We start from the raw sequence: 25,351 nt of genomic DNA, 5'->3' as shown, positions 1-25,351 counted from the left end.
ATTTTCTATATATATATATATATATATAATTTTTTTCTAAAACCTAATATTTAATAATATAATTATATAATCCTATATTTTTAATTAAATTAGTGAAATATTATAAAATAAAAATAAATACATAATAATACTATGTAATATTCTTTAAATAATAAAAATTATCCTTAAACAAGATTTAGGTTGCCATAATAAATTAGCAACCATAAAATCTTCTATTTGAAAATAATACAAATTATTTCTCTAAAAATAAAATTTATTTCTCTAAAAATAAATTACTTCAAATTAGCAACCATAAAATCTTCTATCTGGGAATAATACAAATTAGCAGCCATCATTCTAGCTAGTAAACAACATCCCTTGTCACTTCAAGAGTCACTTTGATTACCCGCTCATTTATTCCTATGTTCTTCATTTATCGTGGAAGTAGCTCATTCCTGTTCTCATCTCATCTTGTGGTGTTGGAGGAGTTCTCCTAATTTCGTCCATTCGAAATGCAGCTTAAATCTACACAAACAAAAGTTACATAAGAAGCTTATCAGAGATATAATTTTCTGCAGAACAACTTCAAACATAGATGATTAATAAAAATGCTTCACCATGTGAGAAAATGAATCTTGGAATTACTTTAGTTGTCTTTGTTTCTTTTTTTAATTCTTCAATTATAATAAGCTCCACTATAAGTGTTGAGCTCTTTCTTTCTTTCAAAAAGAAAAAACCTTAGAATTATAAAGAATGAAGCACTTGATACCATTGTCTATATTCTTGGTTGAATAAATATCTTAGGAGTATATTTTCAGTACTTTAAGTACACAAATTAAGAAAGAAAAAGAAATCACCAAATTTGCTTTCTAGTTTGCATTACTGAAATGTACTTGTCCTGTTCTAGTGAAAAAGATCAGATAGCATATGAATTACCAATTTACTTTAAGTGCAAAAATTGTAATTTCATATCTAAAGGTGCGAAAATTGAATTACCAACTTACCTCCTACTGCAAAGCCTCATCAAGCTCTTGCTTATCATCAGGAGTGATGTCTTTGGCGTACAGCTGAGATAAACAATTCCAGATCCTAAAGAAAGCATTAAAATTTAATTTTAACCATTCTAAGTAATTAAAAATGTTGTTCCCTTAAGGTTCAGATGCAACATTCAAAAGTTGTTACATTGGTTTAACAGAGAACTTGGCTATGGCTTCAGAACAACAAGCACCACAAAGATCTGAAACCATTTGTGCTGCCCTGACTTAGAATTTTAGGAACATGAAGCTCAAATCAAAACACATGGAATTAGTTAATAGATAGAGTGAAGAGGAGGTACCTGTCACAAATTTGAACCTATTCCATCATGGATGCCATTCTTTGTTGATCAGCTTCTAGAAGTGATTCCAAACCAGCTAACATGCTCTTATCCATGATTCAACCAGGGATTTTGGAAAAGAAACTCAAACCCAAGGAACGAAATTGAAACCAGTTAACTAACAATAATATAGGATGAAACTAAAGACTAAAAAGAAATAGAAAGCAAACAAAACATAACTAAAGATGAAGTAGAAATTTGTGCAGAAGATGAAACTAAATACCACAATTTATCACTATTTCACTATCATGTCAAGTATACACTAAGAGAAGAATAATGGACTATGAATATAAAAGGAATAAAAGCAAGTACAAAAATCATTATTTCTCTCTCTGCAGAACCTCTGCTGCTTTGATGAGACTTTAATCTGCCAAAAAAAATTGTCAGCATAACAAACTCAATGTTAAAAAAAATACCACATCAAAAGCAGAATTTTAAATGACTGAGTCTGTCAACAAGAAATTGTCAGATAAAAAGCCAATGATCAGAAAGATGCCACATCAAAATAGAACTAGTTCTAGTATTCAATCAATGTATATGTGCACCATCAAAGTCACTGATGATTCCTTGTCAGTGAACAACAATGCTTAGATATTTAATACATAAATTCCTCCATAAACCTTGGATCAAATAACAGCTAATATATCTGTATGAATTAATGTACCAATATTCTGTAGCAATATTAATTACCTATATGAGATTCATCATGTTAACAGAAAGGATACTAATAACATCAAAATCATGTGACTGCAAACACTTAAAGAGCCTTTGCAGAAAGAAAAATAAGTCAGTTTAAAAACAAAAAATATTCATGATCATGCATGCACATTGCACAATAACTAAAGATCACCTGATTAGTAATGACAATAAGAATAAGAATAGTCATCTACACCCACATTTAGATCCTTCTGCAACTCACACCTGATTAGTAAGGCTACAAAGATATCACAGGAATAAGTTCCAGGCTTCTTTAGTTTTCAGATGAATTCCTAGTTTATATGATTAAGGAGAATTTAAATTGGTTATCAAATTTCCATGTAAAATACCCAAAGCAAAGAAAACATAACAAAAAAAAAACATCAGAGAGGAATATAGCTTCAAGCTAGAAATTGAAAGCAACCACTATATTCAAGGAATGCGTATGAACCAAGACATAAATCAAAATATTTCAGTGTGAAATCTGTTCTTTTCACTAATTTTTTCTTAAGATGCTAAACTAGTTGAAAACTTAAAATTTGAACCTAAAACCCCCCAAAAATTCACAGAACCAATTGAAAATTGATACATACTTTCTCTATCTTAATTAGCCGTTGCAGTTCATCATCACTATCAAAACCATACCCACTTTCGAACTGAAAAGTAAGAGCGAGTTAGAGAATGAGCAAGAAAGGGATGATACAGAACAAAGAATGTTTACGTGGTGACAGAGGATACAACGATGGTGATGAGCGGCGACGCAACGGCTTAGCGACAGAGCACGACGGCGGCGAGACATCCCTTCGAGCTCCTCGGTGGCAGCACAGCAGCCCAACAGTGGTAGAACGGCGATGGCAACAAGCCCTAGCAGCGGCGGTGGAGCTTCAGTGGCGACGGAGCACCCCCTTCTTCTCTCCTTCATCACATTCTCTCTCTCTCTCTCTCTCTCTCTCTCTCTCTCTCTCTCTCTCTCTCTCTCTCTCTCTCTCTGGCGCTCGACAATGACGGCAGCAGAGCCCTAGCCGGCGTCGTCCTTTCCTTCCTTCCCTCTCTTCTCTTCTTCTTCCCGTTCTCCCCCTTTTGGATTTCTTCCCTCTTTCGTGTGTGTATGGAGTGAGGATGAGGGTGTATGTCGCGTGAGTGAGGGTGACTGGGTGAGGGCAAATTTTTGCTAAGTGAGGGTGACTGGGTGACTGGGTGTGTTGTGTGCGAAAGGGTTGGCGAAGGTGAGGGTTATGCGTGAAGGTGATGAGAATGGCGAAAGGGTGTGCTTCTGGAAGGAAGAGGGTTTGTTGAGCGCGAAGTGGGTTGTGCGTGTGTTCTTCTGGAGGGAATTGAAAGGGGAACGAAAAATTCACTAAGTGTTAGGATTTGCCCTACATAGATTAGGCATCATTTTAAAATACACTCAAAATATAATAAATAAGTTACTCTTTAAAAGCGTTCGCTTTGATACGAAAAGTGAATCCATAGATATCAACCTACGGCTACGCTTTATAAGTGATTTCTATAATACCTAAAGCTACACTTTTTAAATGATGTCACAATTGTGTATCTTTTTCTCTTATAACAAGGCAACACGGAGAAAAGTGTAGCTACGCTTTTCAAATGTAGCTTAAAAAAAGTGTGGCTGAATGGGTATTTTTCTTGTAGTGTAGGTTTCGGTAATGTGCCATCCACAAATCTAAGTTTATTTTTAGATTTTAGCAGAATTAACATCGCTCTGGATCATTCATTGTAGTTCTTGGTATCTAATTTCACAGAAATAATTGAAACCCCAGGATTTTCGCTTGGATGAAGAAAGAATACACTTGAGGGATCAAAAAGAGGACTCACACTGTTGCAATTCAATTACGACTGCAAGTGCGTAAGTTGATTGAGGAAATGAGATAGAGTGTGAACATCAAACCCTAGAGAAGCACCGACGCTGAAAACGGAGTCTGCCATGGAGTTACCACGAAATTGAACAAATCTAAATCTTATCTTTACCTACTCGTTGATCGGAGTCACTATCTTGCACAATTGCAAGAAAATGAGGCAATGCACTTTCATCAAATTCTATTGAGTGAGTTGTGTAAAGGAAAGAGAAGAGAGGGGGAGAAAGGCTCACCGCACCATGATAAAGAACAGAGGCATTAGGAGCATAGCAACAATGAATAAAAGAGGATGGAGAGGTTAGCAAGAAGAAGAGAAAAAAAATAGGGCACGCAAAGGTGAGGATGGAGAGGTTAGCAAGAAGAAGAGAAAAAAACAGGGCACGCAAAGGTGAACAACGGAACTGAATCATTAAAAACATAGTACCAATATATATATAAGCTATAACTAATTAGGTTACATTACCACTAATCACTTTCTAATTAAGCATGATAGTCATGTAATAGTATGATTTATGTATTTTTTTCGTCTATTTTTTACCACAAAATCTAAACGTAGTTTTTTTTATAATTATATATTTATTTCAATTTATTTATCTTATGAAATCTTAATATATATTTTATCTTTGTATTGACGTATTTTTTATATTATAAAAAATAATTATTTTATTTATAAGAGATGATAACATCATTTATATTTTAATAATATTATTCTTTTTTACAAATTCATACAAAATATAATGGTTTTAAATTTTGTAAAATCATCTAGGGCGCCCTTGACTCTAAGAAGTTGATTATATTTTATTGTTATAAGTATAACACCCATAATATGATTATTTATGATGTGTTCAAGAGTCTAAGATAGATATGGGATTTGGCATGGTCACTCTTGCTTTATAATGTTTGTTGTGTGATGTGATTAAGTCCTTATTCTAAGATGTCTATATTTGAAAGGGATATATAAGTGAGAAAAAAAGAATTTAACTTTATACTATAATAAAATATACACAAAAATTATACATAAAAATAACATTTAAAGATTACTTCTTATATTTAAAACCGTATAGTTTTTTATTGGTTGATTTTCTGTAAGGTTAGGCTGCATTATCAAATTCTGATAAATTGCACAAACCTGTTGTTCCAAGGATTTGCCTTTCATTTGTTATTTAATCAACGAAGTCATTCATTTCTGAAAAAGTACATATATAGATATTTTCGTACTTTTTTATTCATCTGTTTTTGTGATAATGCGTGTGGATTATATGAGTCTTTGACAAAAATATCTTTTGAGAAATTTTAAATAAAGAGAATTTTCTGTGGATATTTTTAATAAGAAGCTAAGAGAAACGATAGGTATATATATATGGTCGAAAGAATATTATATGCATTGTTTTTTTATGTAATTTTTTGTATATTTTTATTTTTGTACTAAATTTAATCAATCAAAATGGAAAATATATATATATATATATCACTTTTATCTTCTGGTGTACTATACTAAGATGTTGAGTAGCTATGAATTGAACAAGCTAAGTCATTCATTTATTCGATGGTCGGACAGGTAGTTGAAGCATTATAATGCATATGTGAAGTCCATGTCATTAGGGATAGTAACACTACTCAAATTTATCGGTATTTATTTTGGTGCGGGAAGGGATCTTTAGGAGGGTTTAGGTGATATACTCGTCTGGTATATTTATAATATATAAAATATATAGTTTTAGAAAAATGCTACTTATACAATAAAATTTAATTTTTATTCAACTTTTAAATTTGATATTTTATTATTTTAATTTTTTAATTAATCATATTTCTTATTTTTAAGGAATCACTCTTATTTTTAATATATATTTATCACCGTAAAATTTATAATTATTTACAATGCATTGATTTTTTGCAAATCAAACCATAAAATTTTCAACAACTTTTTGTTTACTAATTTTTAAAAAATTAATGAAGTTTTCAAAATCAATTAAACTCACTTCAATTATCTTTTATTTAAAATATTTAAAATTTATATCAAAAATACATCTAAAATTAAATAAATAACATAAATACATTCAAAATTATGTATTAACACATCTAAATTAATGTCATTGTAGTTCTAAATTACATATTGAACACAGCAAAAATTAAACTCCAATACACATCCAAAATTATAAGAATGCACTCTAAATATTTTATCAACACATCCAAAATTTATGTAAAAAAAACTTTTATATATACAGAATAATAAAAAAAGCAATGGTATCAGATAATGCGCAAAAAAACTCTATAAACAGAAACCCATCCTAACCTTAAACACGTTTTCGACACGGATAAACGGCGAGCTGATGCGGACGAACGGCGACGAGGAGGAGGAAGACATATTAAAGACGTGAGAAAATAATCAAAATATAACTCAATGAGAGTTATGAAGCAAAAACTTATTGAGTGCACAATAAAATTGAGTTGCTAGTGTGTATATATTTTAAAAAATTATATTATTCTTTTTCTATGTAGCACAGAGAATTAGATAAAAATAGATCACCAGAAAAAAGATGAAAAAAATTATATTTTGTGACTAGAAAAAACAAGGTAGAAATCATATATACGGTGAAAAATTTATCAGAAAAAGAAATATTAAGAAAAAAGTGCGCCGAGAAACTCTCGCAAGCACAGACCCTCCCTCGGATCCCAATATTTTCATTGTCATCGCTTCCAATTCAAAGCCTTCACCGGCCAAATTGAAGAACCCCCTGCCTCCAAGACCTTCTTTTTTCAATCCACTGAAGAGTAAGCTCAGCGCCGATGCTTTTGCTGACAATTCGGTCCCCATCGGATCCTCCGATTTCGGCGTTAGGGTACTAGTGCGCTTCTGGTAATTATGATGTGCGATGAATATAACTGCTCTGCTTCTTTCAGGATTTTGTATGGTATTAATTAATAATTAGATGGTTTAAGATTTATTTTAAAATTTTAAAATCAAAATTTTGAATTTTAACTGATTTGATTTTTGGATGTGTATTTAAATTATAATATATTAATAATTAAATATATTAAATTTGAAATAGAAATTTAAAATTGAAATTTCAGTTTTATTTAGTTTGTATTTTGAATGTGTATTTAATTTTAAAAAGATATTAAATCTATTTATAATTTTTAGATGTATTTGTTTTACTTTTTTTTTTAATTACTGTAATAAAAAGCTGAATATTGTACAACTTTTAAAGGATACCTAGTTGAATTGATAATTTTAATATATAACATATATAATATATATAAAATAATTAATAATATTATATTATTTTTAAATTTTAATTTTTATTTTAATTTATATTATGTATGTGATAAAGATTATATAAATTTTAAAATTTAATTTTATTTATTGAATTTTAATAATTATAGCAGTAGACCGAGTACCTGCAGAGACGAATTAGAGTTCAATTTTTTACTACCTGGGGTAGGAGCGAGACGGATTATGTGCGGATTATTATAGAGTAAGACGGGATCGGATAGGACGAAAATTCGCCTCTAGCCACCTCGTTGTTACCTCTATATGTGATGTGAGACCAACGATCACGTGAAACTCGATAAAGTAGAACGAAAATGAGATTTCAATGGAAACATCTAGTTAGTTGTTTAGACTCTAGAGTGGTATTTGAAAAGGAAACTGAGACTGGAAGATATAGGTTGTAGTGTATTTGGTGTAAAATATAATGGAATGAGTTATATCTCAATATCATATTTAATTTAAGATAAACATGATAAGAAGTAGATTTAGAATTTAAAAAGTTAAATAAAAGTATTTTTGAAAAGAAATATTATAGAAGTTTTAGTTTTCATCTCTACAAATTTTAGTCTCCTATGTCTTTATTTTTTAAAAATATTAAAGAGACTGAAATTTGTATCCCAAAATTAAAATTTTAGTTCACTACAACAAAAACGTCATTTAGCGGCGGTTCCTAGAGCCGTTTAGCGGCGGTTTTGAACCGCCGTAAAATATTTTGCGGCGGTTCCTGGAAACGCCGGAAGATAGGGCGCGGCAAAACGGATTGCGGCGGTTTTAGTCAACCGCTGGAATAACCGCCACAAAATATAATTTGGGAATAACCGCCGCAGTATATTAAGGAAAATTGCTATTTCCTAATTTGCGGCAGTTAAAAACCGCCGCTAAATGTCGGACAGGAAGAAAAAGTTTATAGTTTTGCGGCGGTTTCAAAACCGCCGCCAAATTCAAATTTTTCATTAAAATTTTAGATTTTCTATTATTTTGCCTATTTTGACAAAGAATGTTTATTAAACTTTAATTTTTTTTATATCCATGATTGAATGCAATTTTTAAATGCCAATAACGTAATCAAGAAATCTTAGTGGTAAATTTGTTCACATGAGTTAACATATAAAGGTTACAAGTAACTTGTGAATTTTTTATCGTAAAACGAATGTAGAAAAAGTGTTACGAGTTTAAGTAACAATGATTTAAACATATGTAGCTTCAGATAGTAGTCTTCACTTAACTAGATTATACCCAAATGGTTATTTCTAAAGAGAACAATGCAATATGTGGTAACACTCATTTTGCGGCGGTTTAAACGTAACCGCCGCAAAATGCCTAACAAGAAGTCACCGGCGGACATATCGCGGCTAGGGGTGTCCGCGGATCGGATCGGATCGGATATGGCCGAAAATTCGATCCGATCCGCACAATTTCCATCGGATCGGATATAATATCCGCACTTTTTAGTGCCAGATCCGATCCGCACATTTGCGGATCGGATCGGATCGGATATGTCTGCATAATTAAACCTTCTCTTTTTAATCATATTTCTATGTAAAAAAATTCGATAAAAATATTTCTTTCATACTTTTAAACTTATTTATTCCTAAAATATTTTTAATCAAACTCTCTCTAAATAACAAAAATAAAATAATACAATATATGAATAATAATTACTAACTAAAACATACAAACAAGTAAATATAATACCAAACATATATATATATTATTTATTTTTTAATTATTATAGTGCGGATCTGCGGATCCGTGGATCGGATACGCGGATGTAGAGCAGATATCCGCGATCCGATCCGCAAAGGGTGCGGATCCGATCCGATCAATTTGCGGATCGGATCGTATCCGCAATTTTCGGATCGGATGCGGATATTTACCGCGGATCTGCGAATATGATCCGATCCATGGACACCCCTAATCGCGGCGATTTTCGAAAAGACGCCACGAAATGCAAACCGGACCGGCAATATAGCTGCAGTTTGAAAAAACCCGCCGCTAAATGTAAACCTGACAGTAATATAGCGGCGGTTTTGACAAAACCGCCGCTAAATATCGGCCTGATTGCAGCCCCAACCTCTAACCGCCGCTATATGTGCCGCAGTTTGTCTTTTCGCGGCAATTTCACAAAACCACCGCAAAATAACCGTCGCTATCTTAAGAAATTGTTGTAGTGATTTTAGTCTCTCATCACCAAATACAATATTCAATCTCAATTTTTAATGTTAGACTCAGTTTTAAAAAACAAATACAACCTAGATGTCATTTTTATTTGATCTTGAATCAATGCATGCCTTGTGAACGTTAATGAAAGAAAAATATTCTCTGTATATTAAAAAGTAAAAACTAGTTGTTAAATTAATTATTATATATTTATGTATTTATATATATGTATATATTTTGAAATTAAAAATTACTCAAATTTATTATAGTATAATAACAATCATATTATTTATACACAAAATATTAATTATTAAATTAGTTTTTTTATATAAAATATATATTAAAATATAAAATATATATTAAAAATAAATTAAATAATACATAATTTATATATAAATATATAATAATTAATTTTCTCTTTCTATATATATGTAATATTTTATAATAATTATATTTGTAATAAATAAATAATTAAATTTATTTATAATAATATAATAATTTTTTATAAAATATTAAGCATATATTTATATATTATATAATGGTTAATTGATAACTGAATTTTTGTGATCTAGCATTATTGTAATAGAAGATATTATTAAATCATTAAGCTAAGATTCGGTTCAAACTAATAATGGAAATTACATAAGCAACATCTTTAATTTAAAGTTCATAATGAAGTATGGTTGAAGTAGTGTCACCCATCCAAATATTAACTAAAAGATATCATTTTCGATCAGAAACTGAATATCAAATATAGCATAACAAACGCATAGATTATTACTATTGATAGAAAGAAGAGTAGCATGCCACATATAATACGTAGAAATGTATATGCAGTTATTTTTATATAAAATTATTAGTTAAAAATTATTAGATAACTTAATATATTTAACTAAATTATTATTTAACCATTTTTAATTATCAATTTCATATAAAAATAACTGCAAATAAATATCCGGCATATAAACGTACACCACAAGCACAGAAATTAAGCAATGCTCTTCAGGCGCCATTTTTGCGCAAGGCTAGAGAGTGCCATGTAGGAGGAGCCATTGTGTTTGATTGCAAGAGAAGCCTCATCACTCAACTCTCTTGTTCTCTTACGCACTTCCAACCCTTCATCGCTTTCCATGATCCTCTTTATAACCTTAACAACTTGGTCTCTTGTTACTATGCCATTTTCATCAGCATCACCTTGCTCTGGCCTCAGTGCCACCTTGAGCAAATCTGTGAACAATGTCGCATTCATTCTCTGCTCTGCAAACAGTGGCCATGCAATAATTGGCACACCATGGATGATGCTCTCCATTGCCGAGCTCCAACCACAATGGCTCAAGAAAGCACCGGTGGAGCCATGAGCAAGGATCTCAATTTGTGGGGCCCATGATGGAACCACCAAGCCTTGACCTTTGGTCCTGTTCAAGAATCCTGAAGGCAAATACTCTACTGGGTCATCATTTTTTGTTACAAGATAACCAGATCCAGAGATTTTGCTTGGGGGTCTTAGAACCCACAAGAATCTATGGCCACTTAACTCTAAGCCATGTGCAATCTCATTGAGTTGTTCATGAGAGATTGTTCCACCACTCCCAAAGCATATATAAATCACTGACTTTGGTGGTTGATTCTCCAACCATCTCACGCACTCTAACTTGTTCGCTTCATTGCTTGACTCGGTTTGAATAATGGGTCCAATGGGATAAACAAAAGGACCAGTCTTCTCTTTTTGTATGGCTGCTATGGTGTCTCCTTCTAAAGAATTGAAGCTATTCAAAATGACAACATCAACAAGAGACAGGGCTTTGCATACATCGAGATAGGATTTGTAGACCTCACTTGATGTTGGAAAGTGAATAAGATCAGGAAGATCCTTCACCTGAAAAGAAACAGAACAACCTGAAACTTTCACAGGTTTAGTTAAGTCTAGAAATTCATCATTTCCATTATTATTACTCTCTTTGTCAAGCATTGGAAAAGAAAGTGAGAAAGAGAGTGAGGTAGCTCCTGCAGAGTAGAGAACGCAAGAGAAGATGTTGAATTCTTGAGCAAGAAGGAGCGAGTCGATTGAGAAAAAGTGTGAAACCAAAGCGACAAGGGTAGTGCGAGAAGAAAGCGAGGTAAGTGCTTTGCGGAGAGAGGGAAGAGAGAGTTGAACGATGAGCTTCATTCGTGGAATGGGGTGAGTAGGAGGGTTGTGAAGGTGGTCCATGGTGACGGAAGGGAGAAAGGTGAAGTCCATGTTTGAAGGTAGAGCGTTGAGGATGGCTATGGTGGAAGAAGAAGGAGGGCCCTGTGTTGGAACAAGGATTGTGACATGGAAGAACACACCATTATTGTTATTATGAAGAAGGAATCGCTTTGCAAACTCAATGAATGGAATCAAATGGCCATGGCCAGGGCACGGAACCATTGCAATGCATACCTTCTTTTCCATACTCACTCGATCACACAGCTACTATGTTATTATGTTCTTCATAGACAAGTCACACTCTCTATTTATATACACTCTAAACTTTAATGGGGTAGGTTCATAATTTTGTTTCTAGAAACATTTGAAGTTGCTTGATACCATAAAGTAGTAATATTTTTTAGGTGAGTTCTATGATGTTTTTGTTATGGTGTTAAATTGTCTTTTTTTTTTTTTTTTTTTGAGTCATCAAAAAATTTGTCTAATTTTTTTTAAGTAAAAAATAAAATGTTTAAAATAAAAAATAAATTATGTAAAATTTATTAAATATTATTTATTTATTTTTTTAATAACTTAGATATAAAGTGATAGACACCATAGTATTCACCTATTTTTTATAGAAAAATAAAAATTTATTATTTTTAATACTCCGTTAATTATCAATATTTAAAAGTTTGAACTAAAATATATTATTAGATTACTAAACTAAAAGGATTGGAGAATTGAATTGATGGATAAAAATAATGGTAAAAAAAATAAATTTTGATAATTCTTTAGTATTTATTTTTTATATCTATATTTTTAAAAAATATATTCGTGTGAAAATAATATTTAATAAATTTATATTTCTTAAATGGTTTAGCGGTTTTTAGTTATAATATCTTGTAATTATTTTTATATAAAAATATTTTCATATAAATAGTAAAAACTAACAAAAGGGTAGTATGCATGCATGTCAATTGTTATATTTGAAAAGGTATAACTTTATAAATATCATCTTCTCATTTATCAAGTTATAATACATTACTATGAAATTTATTAATCCACCTTTATTATTAATTAGAATCTTAAACTAACTTTCTAACTTGAAATTTTTTCTTTTTTTTTAAGATAAAACACATTATTTGAAAATTTTATTAGAATACTTTTTAATAAATTTGTTTTTGTTCTATATTAATAAGTTTTATTTTTTAACAAATATCCTAATGGTATTCTTCTAAATAAATATAAAGACCAATATTATTATAATTTTTAGTAATTTATACTTTTATATATTTTAAAAAAAAGGATATATCCTTTTAATTATCTTCTCAATTTATATAAAGTAAATATAAATTATTTAATATATAATGGAAATCAATTGTTTTTCTTTAGAAAAAAAAGAAAAAATTTTTCTCTTATAACACCATTTAATGATTTAAATATACGAATATTCCCACCGCCTCAACCCGATTAGCTAGGGTGAGTACATATAAAAATATACAAAGTTATAAATTAAAATTTAGCCAAATAAATACATATATATTTTATTATTTATTTATATACATATTTTATTGTTATATGTTAAATTTTACTTAATTTAAATTAAATAGTGACAAGTATATTTGGAAAAAATGAATATTCAACATAACAGATTAAAGAACAAATTTTTAATACTTGCAAATAAGAGTATAACGAATTGGGTAATATCAAAGAGAAATGATATATACTTGAATTACTCTCTTTTATACAAATTTTTTATGGTAAAAAAATAACATTTTTATCTTCTTTATTTTTTATCCATTACTTTCAATATTAAAAACAAATAATATAGAAAAATATATAAAAAGAAGTTGTTCATATATCATTAATCAACATTAAAACTTGCCATTACATCTCTAATTAGATAAAAATTTATTTATAATTATTTTTATGTAAGGTTAATAATTAAAAATTATTAGTTGTTAATTTAGTTAAATTTATTAATTTTATATAAAAACAAATGCAGATAAATGTTTAATCTCTAATTAATATCCGCTGAATGACATGTTGATTTTGGCAAATCCATTACCTTTCTCGGTCTTCATTTATTTATCTGTAGAAGTCCTCATCATGGCCTCATTTATTATTTATCTATGCGTCATGGCGAATGGAGAGCCACTAACTTCACCTAACTTTTGTTGCATCAACGTCCTCAACGAGTGGAACGAAATGGCCATGGCAAGGGCATGGAACCATTGCAATGCATACCTTCTTTCCTATGCTCGATCAACATCTAGACTGGATGGCAAAGCGGGCCGGCTCGTCCTAACCTGCCCTGCTCCGCTTAGGCCCGTTCTATAAATCGGGCGGATCGATTCGCCCCACCTACTAAAATGGGTTCAAAATGCTAGCCCGTCCTGCTTTATGGTGAATTGGTGGGTTAGTGGGTTAGCCCGCTTAACTCTTTTTTTTTTTTTAAATAAAATTCATTAAAATTAACCAAAAAATAATAATTAAAAAATTAAATATAAATAAAAAATAGTCAAATTATAATATAATTTTTTTACTATTTTTTTTAAAATTTTTTAACTTCAACAAATTGTTCAAAATAATATTTGTCAATAGAATCATCTTTATTTTAAAAAATAAGTCACATAATTTGAGCATATATACGAAATTGTAAAATAAAATAAATAAAGTTAATAACTAAAAGAGGAATAAAAACAAAAAATGAAAAAAAGTGTTTAAAAATTCTATAATTATTAATTTTATAATAGTAATCACTCTTTTTATTTAATAAAAAAAAGAAAAATAAAAATCTTCAAGCTCGGCAGACCGGCCCGCCAAAACCCGTCAATTTGGCGATGCGAATTTGGCAGATTTTTTAATTTGGCGGCTCCAAATCCTATCCCGACCCGCCTTTTTTAGCGGATTTTACCACGTACCCGCTTTTTTTTTTATAAAAGATGACTTTTATAGTTTTACCACGTACCCGATCTCTTTAAAGAGGTCGCACACGGTGAAAGAAATTCGGATAAACGCTTACAAGTAACTGTCTCTCCGAATATCTTCTACTATTTTTATCTTCTTAAAAGATAAATTTTAACAAATTCTCAAGATAAAAGGAACAGATATTCACTAATAAAGGTGGAACTACTCCAACAAAAGTAGTTATCACCTCTACTATAAATACACCGACACTCTTCAGGTATATTCATGTTATAATCTATTAAAACCTACCTAAATCCCTTACTAATTTAAGTATCGGAATCTCTTACAGATACCACTCCTACCTTCTCACGAGAAATTCGGACGACGACACTTCAACATTGGAACAAATCGGACGCTACTCTACAAGAAGTTTGGACCTCATGTCGAAACCCAAATTAACATTTCAAGTATGGGACTATGGGTAATGCTAGGAAGACAAAAAAACAGCCAGAACTTGCTTTATTTATCATTCATTAATTGTCGCAATAATTAATGAATGTTAAATAAGATAATTTATGACTGTTTTTAGCCGATTTTCTTTGGTTACCAAACATTTCCGTTGAAGTATTTATGTTTTTCATAGACAACAGACCCATGTGTGTCTCTCTGTCTATATACCCATGTGTGTCTCTCTGTCTATATATACATTCTAAACTTTAATTGGGTTAGGTTCATAATTTTGTTTCTAGAAACACTTGAATTTGGTTGATACCATAAAAGTAGTAATTTTTTTATCACTGTTATAAAGTCATTGTAATTTATTATTTTTGTTCAATAATTAATTAATAATATTTTAAAAAAATATTAGACCGTTAGATTAAAATGTTAAATTGCTTATTAAAAATATTAATTAATATAAATTAAAATTATTAGTCTTTAATTTTTTTTAATGATGTTACATAACTAAATTTTTTTAATAATTAAATTTAACTAAATTAATCTAATAATCTATTGTCATAACAAAAACTATTCAACAGATGTGTGTAAATTGATGCTCTAAATAAGATAAAAAATTGAAATATATTAAAATATTCATTAAAGTATAATAAAATTCCACTGTAAACTTAATTATAAAAATATTTATCTACCTAATATTTTTTGTATTTTTATATTTTATGAAAAAGACATATTTTGTGTAAAAATAATATTTAATAGTGAAACATATATACGTCTCTTTTAATATTAAAAACAAATAATGTATAAAAATGATATAAAAAATAATAATATTTGAAAAATAAAAAATTAACCAAAATAATTTAAATTTATTTTATTTAATATTTATTAATTATCATAATAATTAATATATTTATTAATTATCATAATAATTAATAAATATCAAATAAAATAAAATTATATATTTTTTTATTTTTCTAATATTTAAGTAAAAAAAAAAATTGTACATATATCACTAATCAACATCAAAACTTGCCATTACATCTCTAATTAATATCCGCTAAATGACACGTTGCATTTGGAAAATCCGTTACTTTTCGTGGTTCTCTTTTATTGTTGCAACTATATATTTATACTCATCAAAATTAATAATTAAAATTATTTATTGTAATAAAATGTATATTAAAAATATAAAATACAAAATACACAATAAAAATAAATTAAATTATATATATTTATATAAAAATATATAATAATTAATTTTAATAATTAATTTAAATGTGTAAATAATATTTTTGTTATTTTTATCTATGCGTCATGGCAAATGAAAAGCCACAAATTTAACTGAAATCTTTTTTTTTTTTAAAGAAATGCACGTTTTGTCTATGGAAAATCACATAAATAAATCATTAAAATTTTTAATTTACATGAATATCCTAAATATAAAAAGATTATGCAAAAGTCCTAAAATGATCTAATTCAATTTACCTTCCATTCATATAAATCGAATTAATATAATTTAATTTATCTTATTTTGACATAAATCGAAGCAATATAATTTGATTTACGTTGCATTCACGTAATTCAAATTAATACGATTTGATTTACGTTGTATTTATATAATTCAAATCAATATGATTCGATTTATTATGGAGGCCCATAACATATTCTAAATCGAAATAATTTGTTTCGATTTATTAACATAGGCATGCATTTGATTAAATCGAATTGATTTAATTCGATTTACTAAGGAGCGTGTGCTATATAAATAGGATCAGAACGTGGAGTGTTCAATAAAGGTAAATTCACAATGATTAATAAAGATAGTTTTTTAGGTCTAGTACACTACAAAAGTAAACGATTAAGAAAAAAACGTGAGCAAAAATAAAATTTACTAATAAAGATTTGTTGAGTGTCTTTATCAAACATTTTATGAGTTTTATTGATTTTCAGAATATCATACTATAGAAACTGGGACTTCATGGGATGAAATAGATAGAGAAGTTATTTAATAAAATTCTGATTTCTGATATATATTCGTGATGGGGTGAAGTACAACTCGTTTATGATAGACAATGACGAGAATTATATTTGCAAGTTTTATTTTACTATCGTCGCCAATTTTTCTAGGCGAGAATTCATGAACTATTAGCCAAGGTTGGGAATGTAGTCTCTAATTTAAGAGGATCGAACTGGAATCATCAATCAGTATTAATAGTAGCAACGACGACCATAATAAGCACAAGAAAGAGCGATGACAATGACTAACCTAGTAGTGAAGGGAATAACGTAACACAAAAAGTTGTTAAAAAATTAAGAATTTAATTTTTGGTATCCAAATATAAAAAAAAATGTGAGAAAAAACTCCGCTTTTAGCAGAGAAATAGAGAAAATAGTAATTTTAATTTTAGCTTTTAAATAGATTTAATCTTGACCAATAAATTTAAACCAACTATGATAATTATATTCTCATATTTTCATATAAACAACTCATATATATAATTAACCAAGCTTAACACCTACCTGACTCTAACCGAAACTAACTTAACTAGCTAACCAAAATGATATTGTTTACGAAATTTTGAGTGTTAAAAAAATAAGTCAAAATAAATTTAAAGTTGTCTCTGAAATAAATGTATAATATTATTAGATATAATAAATATATAATTTTGATGTTATATATATAAAATTATAAATATTAAATTAATAAATTTAGCTAATTATATTTTAAGAATACGTGATAAACTTATCATTAATAAAAAATTTTAAATATTTTTATTTAATAAATATAAAATAAATATATTAAAAACTTAATTTTTTCATATTTTTAATAAAAAAAATTTTATTTTATAATCTTAACATGTATTTTTAGAAATTAGGACACAATAGACAAATTTTGAATTAAATAGAATAATTTTAAATTATTATTTTTCTAATATTATTGTTTTTATAATCATTATTAAACTGTTTAATTTTTTATAATCCAATGAAATTACCATTTAAACTGAAATGCTTATAATATTTTATAAGACTGATTTAATGATTTTATGAGATCCATATAACATTATTCATATTATAAATCATTTATAAACATTAATTAGACTGTGATTTACCTCCATTTTTATCTATCTCCAATGCAAGAGAGTGAAACAACGAGTTACATGTACCACTTATTGATGTTAACTTGATGGTAGTACCATGGGGGAAACTATTTATTTGGATTTGGCATTAAGGAAGTATTATTATTAGATACATAATGACTTAGAGACAGGGTTTGGTTTTGATGGTCCCCGGTACAAATAGAGATATGTATAAAGTAATAATAATGCTAGGTAGTTTATAATATAAGTTGATGGGGCATGACCTAATGGGGACACAATTCTATACTCCTTGAACTAAGATTAATATTTTACTTTGGGTCAGTTTGAGTTTATAATATGAGTACTCATATTAGACTATTATAACATTAAAAAAACTATTATAACATTATAATTGAAACAAAAATAAAAAGTTTAAAAAATTAAAACATATATTTAGTATTAATTTTAAAGTACTAAAAAATATCCTTTAAGATTGAAATTATTTAATTTTAATTTAAAATTTATTTAATTAAAAAGACAAAAAATTCGTTTAGTATTAATATTATTTAAATGTATTAAAATAAAAAGATCAAAATACCATTTATTTTGTGTAAGCGTATTAGAAGGAAAAAAAATTCTATGCCATTAATTACTTAAAAATATTTATGAATTTAACTTTAATTTTAAAAATTTATTAAAAATTTATATAATTTTTACCTAATCTTAATTAAACTTCTGTTATAATATAGTTAATTTTTAAAATTATGATACTATAGATGAAAAAAAAATATATAGGACAAGTTTTATGAAATAAATTATAATATCAAATAAATAATTAAAATAAATAAATTTAAAATTATTAATTAATTAGAATTTATAAATGAATTTAATAATTTTAATAACTTATATATCAATAGAACATGATAAATTTTAAATAATAAGTCTTCACAAAAAATTTCAATAATAATCATAATTACTATTTTATGAAAAATATATTTTAGAAGTTATAATTAATGTATTTGTAGTTTTACAAAAAAAACATTAATTATTTAATAATCTTATTAATATATATTAAAAGCTTCATTAATAAAATATTCTTTAAAATATTACACCAATAATACATATTATAATATTAATAATATAAAAAAATTGTAAGATTTTAAATAATACAAAACTATTATAACATCCACCGACTTAATGTTTACTTGGGAAGAAGAGAGCAATAATTGAACGATGTTTTCAAAGCACCGTTAAAGATGGTGGTGGGACGGTGTGGTCCTATGCAATAAATATTATATTTTAGAAAGACCAATCTAAAAACAAAAATATATATTTTTTAAATAAAATGATATAGTTGGTCAATGAATTAGTCAAATTTAATTCTCACTTTATGTTTTATAAATAAAACCAAATTTCACAAACACAAATCTCTTTGGGTCACATTCTCATTGTAGAACCATATTATATTTTGTCAAAAAAATATTTTTATACTAAATAGATAAATAAAAAGATATAAAAAGCCAAAACGTTCACACATACAATACTTCTGGACGTAAATAAAATAAAATAGAAAATCTATACTTATTAGAGGTTTAAACTGAAATTTATTACTATTTGTATGAATTGTGCTATTCTGTTACGATTTATTAATAATATTTTACAAAAGTATTTACTCACAAATCCAACACACATTATTTTTACAGAGAGACAAATATTTAATATCCTAGTGTGATTTATGTACAATAACCAATTTAGTGCTTAACATATTGAATTTTGTTGAGCAACAATCAAACAAAAGATGAAGAAATATAAGTTATGAATAATATTTATAAACTTAAAATAAGAAAACATCAAACAATAATACACAAAGTTTAAATTGATGGAGTAAAATCTCTAATAAAACAATCATAATAATGTATGCATTTCATTCAAAAAGATATATAAAACTTATGACCCTAATATTGTATTTTAGACAAAATTAATAAAAAAATAAAATATTACAGTTAATCGCAAACTAAGTATTTGAAACATCTTGTATTTTGTCTTATAATTAATTTCTCAAATATGTATGACTACACTTGTAAAACAATTAAAAAGTTAAACAAACATAATATACTTTGATGAATTTATAGACAAAAACTTCTGACTACATCTTTTCGATTCCCTTCTAAAAATCATAAATATTTTCCCGATGATAATTTTTTTATAATATTTATTTGAAAAAAATAATGGTATAAAATTTTCCTAATCATAGTATTCCTAATTTTAACAAAAAAAAGGAGATACACAAACACAAGGCAAATATATTAGTTCTTATGAGAGATTTGGTTCTAGATGCTATGTAATTTAAATAAACCCTAATAAATTGTGAGTCTAACCTTTTTAAACACAAAATTAACCAAAATATTAATGCAATATGACTAAGAATAATAATGTTCAAATTCTAATTGTTTATTTGTAAAAACTTTAATTAGCAACTAATATAAAAAAACCTATTCATCAAAGATTTAATTAACATATTTTTTTTTATTTTACAAGTGTAGTCATACATATTTAAAAAATTAATTAGACAAAGTATAATATGTTTCAAATACTAGTTTGCGAGTAATTATAATACTTTTTCTATTAATTTTGCCTTAAAATGTAACATTAGGGTTATATATATATATACATATTGCCGACCTTTTTAAGGGAGAGAGCCTCAAAATATCATATATAGACAAAGGCATTATACTGACACATGCTCCTAAATCACACATGCAATCATAAATTACTACTCCACCAATAGTACAACTAATAAGGACTGGGTCACTACACTTCTCAGGTAATCCTCCCATTAAAGCAGATATGGAACTACCTAAAGGAATAGTTTCTAATTCATTAATTTTGTCTTTATGTATATATAAATATTTTAAAAACTTTACATATTTAGGTACCTGTTGAATAACATCAAAAAGAGGAACAGTTACCTCAACCTTTTTGAATATTTCTAATATATATATATATATATATATATATATATATATATATATATATGAATTTTTTGTTGTATATGAAATTGTTATTTATAACATATTTTTTATGTCCTCTTTGTTTTTTATTCTACAAAATTTGATGGGTCAAGCATCTAATTATTTATACATAAATCATGACAAGTTATTGAATGTTTAATTTGTCTCTATATAAATTATGCTAAACTAGTGGATTTTATGTACAAATTTAAAAGTCCATAACCATGTTACAATTCATGTGTTAAAATATAATGTTAAATTTATGAGTAAGAGTGTGTTTAATTTTGTATTGCAGAGGAGAGAAGTGCGCACTTGAGTCTCTTGAACGCTTTATTTTTTGTTTGGCAATTTTTTTATCTTCTTAAATGCAAAAATGATTTTTACCTTCCACCCATGTTTACAAAAAAAGTATAACTTCTAATTTTTGTATTTATTTTTCACGTTGGACTAAAATTTATTTTCTATGCACCAACCATGTCCTTCATTATTTATATATTTATTATTTTTTTATAATATTTTTTTAATATTCTCTTATGGTTATTATTTTTTATAAAACTTTTATTATTTTTTTGTTTATACGAGTTTTTTATTGTTATTGTTATTTTTTTTGTATAGAATATTTATTTTATTTTATAATTCTATTAATCTTATCAAAATACTAAAGAATACTGAGAGTACTAAAAAAATATTAAAATTTATTTAAATATCTAAAAAAATATATAAGATAACATAAAATAATTATTTAAATTTATATCTTTTTTTTGTAATTTTTCATCTAAAAAATATTTTGAATAATGTAATCCAAATAATATTTAGTTTACTATAATCCATCTTAAATAAAAATTACCAAACATAAACTACATTAATATCAATTCACTCTTAATCAAAATCAATTTTATACAAATTTCTGTTTACCAATATTAATCCAACAACACACTAAATCTCTACCATTTATAAATAAATAATAACATCCACTTACCTGAAAAGATTTATATAAATTTATTTTATTATTTTATTTTATTCAAGTGAAAAGATAACACACCAAAACAAAATACAGTACATATATAAGAGGAGAAGAAACAAATAAAAGGCCAAGACAGCATTTGGTTTTAGTTTATATTTTTATTTTCAGTATTTTCTGTATTTAAAATTTTATAAAAAAATAAAAAATTTAAAATTTAAAATATAAAAAATACTAAAAATAAAAATAAAAATAAAAATATAAATCAAATACATCTTAATTTGACATGCTCTTCCAAATGAGTGCCAACTTTGAGAGTGTGATTGTGGAAGATCCATGTTCCATGATAGCACAAGCAGCAGCTTCTTTCAGTTTCTCCATTCTCCTTCTAATTTCTTCTCCTTCTGAACCCTGCATGAGCCTCTTTACAAGATCAGCTATCTCCTCTTTTAGGACCACACAATCATTATTATTATTTTTATTATCATCATCATTATTTGGCTTGAGAGCAACTCTGAGTGCATCAGTAACCATAGCAGCATTGGTTCTCTGTTCAGCAAAGAGAGGCCACGCTATCATTGGCACTCCCTTCACCACACTCTCAAGAACCGAGTTCCATCCGCAGTGACTCAAGAATGCACCAACTGAACCATGACCAAGAACTTCAATCTGAGGTGCCCAGCTTCCTAGAATCAAACCTTTCTCCTTTGTTCTCTCTATGAACCCTTCTGGCAAGAAACTCAAAGGGTCAGCACCCTCGTTACTTAGGTAACTAGCATATGCCTTATCATTAGGTTCTCTCACATTAACCCACAAGAATCTATGGCCGCTAAGTTCCAAACCCAAAGCAAGCTCTTTGATCTGTTCTTGTGAGAGTGTTCCACCACTCCCAAAAGAAACATAAAGAACCGAGTTTGATGGTTGATTATCCAACCATTTCAAACATTCCCACCCATTATTGTTTGTTTGATGATGGCCACTAGTTTGTGTAATGGGTCCAATTCCATACACAGGAGGGTTAGCTTCTTCTTGTGATTGTGACAATAATGCTTTGAATGCTCCTTCTTCCATTTCCATGAAGCTATTCACCAAGATCCCATCAGCGAGAAAGTAGTCCTTACACCTTTGAAGATACAACTTGTATGCCAAGCTAGACCTATCTTGAACACTGTTAGGAAGATTTTTGCCATGAACAGAGATGCAACCAGGAATTTGAATAAGGTTCGGGTAATCCCTAAACTCACAAGGAACTATTTGATCAAGATTTGGTGAGTGAAGGCACAGAGATAGCAACATGGCAGAGCAAGCAAAGTATATGTAGGACAAGGGTTTGAGTTTGAGTTCGAGGTCCTTACTTAGATGCAGTACCTCGTGTGCTATGGCATCAACCACCAAAGCAACAAGGCTGTTTTTGTTGTTGTTGGTGGTGGTGGTGATGAGTGTGTTCAAGGCTTCGCGTATGGATGGCATGGATCGAGAGACTGCAAGCGAAATCTGAGCTTCAAGGGAGATTGATGGGTCGTTTCTGAGATCATCGAAGTTGACCGGTGGAAGGAAGATGCAGTGAACGTTTGGAGGGAGAGAATCAAAGAAAAAGGGTTTGGAGGCATTGTTGTTTTGTGAGGGAAGAGTAGGAATGATGCATGTGACATGGAAGCAATGTTCTTTGTGGAGATTAAGGAGTCTTTTTGCAAATTCAAGGATTGAGATTTGGTGAGAAAGTGCAGGGATTGAAACTAGAACTATGTGTGGTGTTGGTGGTTTCTCTTTTTCTTCTTCCATGGATTATGATAACGGAAGGAAACTTTCCTTAACTTGGAACAGAATACAGGAGAATAATAATCCACTGAATATAATACGGAAAGGGTAGAGACGTATCTGTCTTTCTTTGTTTTCATACTTTATGGAAGCATTTATGGTTATTAAATGAAAACACATTAAAACAAAGAGTACATAGTACTACTTTGATCTGGTGGATCTCTCTTCTCTCTTACTTTTATATTTAAAAAATTAATTGGAAAATGATACGGGTGTGAAGAAAATCAAAATCAATTTTGGATGCATGATGATCAAACTGTGGTTACATACATTGATAGAATTTTAGAAAAAAATTATTGATTAAATTTGTTCGAAGTGTGATCAAATGGTTAAGTTTAAACATGCATGATGATTTTATATGTGAATGCAAAAGGTTAAAATTTTGTATTCATATCCATGTATGTTTGGGGGTTTGAGTTTGTGTATTCATCTATGTTTAGTAACTTGATTGTATTCATATTAGAAATTTGTAAGAATACAACTTGTATATTTATATTCATGTATGGCTTTATTGATACCTATACAAAGGCTTAAGGTTTGATGTTTCAAAATCAAGATGGATTTAGAGAATCATTGGGTGCAAGAACTCTTTAATTAGAGTTTTAGAATGGAAAAGTATGAGGGCAATGGAATATTTGTTTGTTGTTTTTTTTTTTTTTATGTTTTGAGTCGAACCATGCAGTCCATACTAATCTCTCTCATATGTTAAATTTTGTTATTCCGCTTACATCACTCTTGTTACTATCTTAAATTCCTAACCATGGGGTTATGAGATTATTTAATTATTTTAGAATCACATAACAGAAGAGTGTTAATCTAAATTCATCTTCTTAATTATTTTTTAAAAAAATATAAAAAATTAATTTTTAATTTGTTTATATTAGTCAATTTTTTTAATTCTAAAATTTTTTTTAAAGATTTAAAATTTAGAATTAAAAATTTATAATTAAAATATAAAATTTAAGATAAATAAAATAATTTTAAATTAATCAAAAAAATTTGGTACTCTAGTGTTATTATAGTATGTAGATCCTAAATTCATAAATTCTTAATTATACATTTTAAATTATAAATTTTAATTAAACTCTAAATCTTAAAGTTAGTTAATATGATTAATTTTTTTATTATTTCAATAGTATTTTATATAAATAATTAATTTAGTGATTTATTTTTAGTAATTACACAAGATACTATTGTTTTCAACAGCCAACTCTTGTCAACATAATGAGTTACATTGCTTTGAAATTCCTATTTATCTATGCTTCACCTAATCAACAGTAATATATATATATATAGTGATGAACGGATAATTTATACTTTTTTTGGCATTATTTTTACATAGTTTTTAGTATGATTTAATTACTTTTTATTATATTTTTATTAGTTTTTATTCAAAAATCACATTTTTGGATTTTGCTACGAGTTTGTGTGTTTTTTTGTGATTTCAGGTATTTTCTGGCTGAAATTGAGGAAACTGAACAAAAATCTGATTCAGAGGCTGAAAAAGGAATGCAGACACTGTTGGATTCTGACCCTCCTGCACTCAAAATAAATTTTCTAGAGCTATAAAAATCCAATTGGCGCGCTTTC

The 25,351-nt window shown here is 28.0% G+C and overlaps 1 protein-coding gene and 1 pseudogene across 2 annotated transcripts; both read right to left on the bottom strand.

Annotated features, from left to right (window-relative positions):
• Positions 1 to 9,932: 9,932 nt before the first annotated feature.
• Positions 9,933 to 11,828, bottom strand: LOC107628160 (hydroquinone glucosyltransferase). Its single transcript, XM_016330955.3, has one exon. It carries the CDS (start codon positions 11,790 to 11,792, stop codon positions 10,347 to 10,349), a length of 1,446 nt encoding a protein of 481 aa, XP_016186441.1. The 5' UTR covers positions 11,793 to 11,828; the 3' UTR covers positions 9,933 to 10,346.
• Positions 11,829 to 22,063: 10,235 nt separating this feature from the next.
• Positions 22,064 to 23,824, bottom strand: LOC107628159 (hydroquinone glucosyltransferase pseudogene; annotated as a pseudogene). Its single transcript, XR_015904869.1, has one exon. The product of XR_015904869.1 is annotated as a hydroquinone glucosyltransferase pseudogene (transcript).
• Between the last annotated feature and the right edge of the window lie 1,527 nt (positions 23,825 to 25,351).

This window comes from Arachis ipaensis, chromosome B2 (genome assembly GCF_059453495.1).
Source record: "Arachis ipaensis isolate K30076 ecotype BB chromosome B2, ASM5945349v1, whole genome shotgun sequence".
NCBI classification, from domain to species: domain Eukaryota; kingdom Viridiplantae; phylum Streptophyta; class Magnoliopsida; order Fabales; family Fabaceae; genus Arachis; species Arachis ipaensis.
This window is presented reverse-complemented; position numbering and strand designations above follow the sequence as displayed.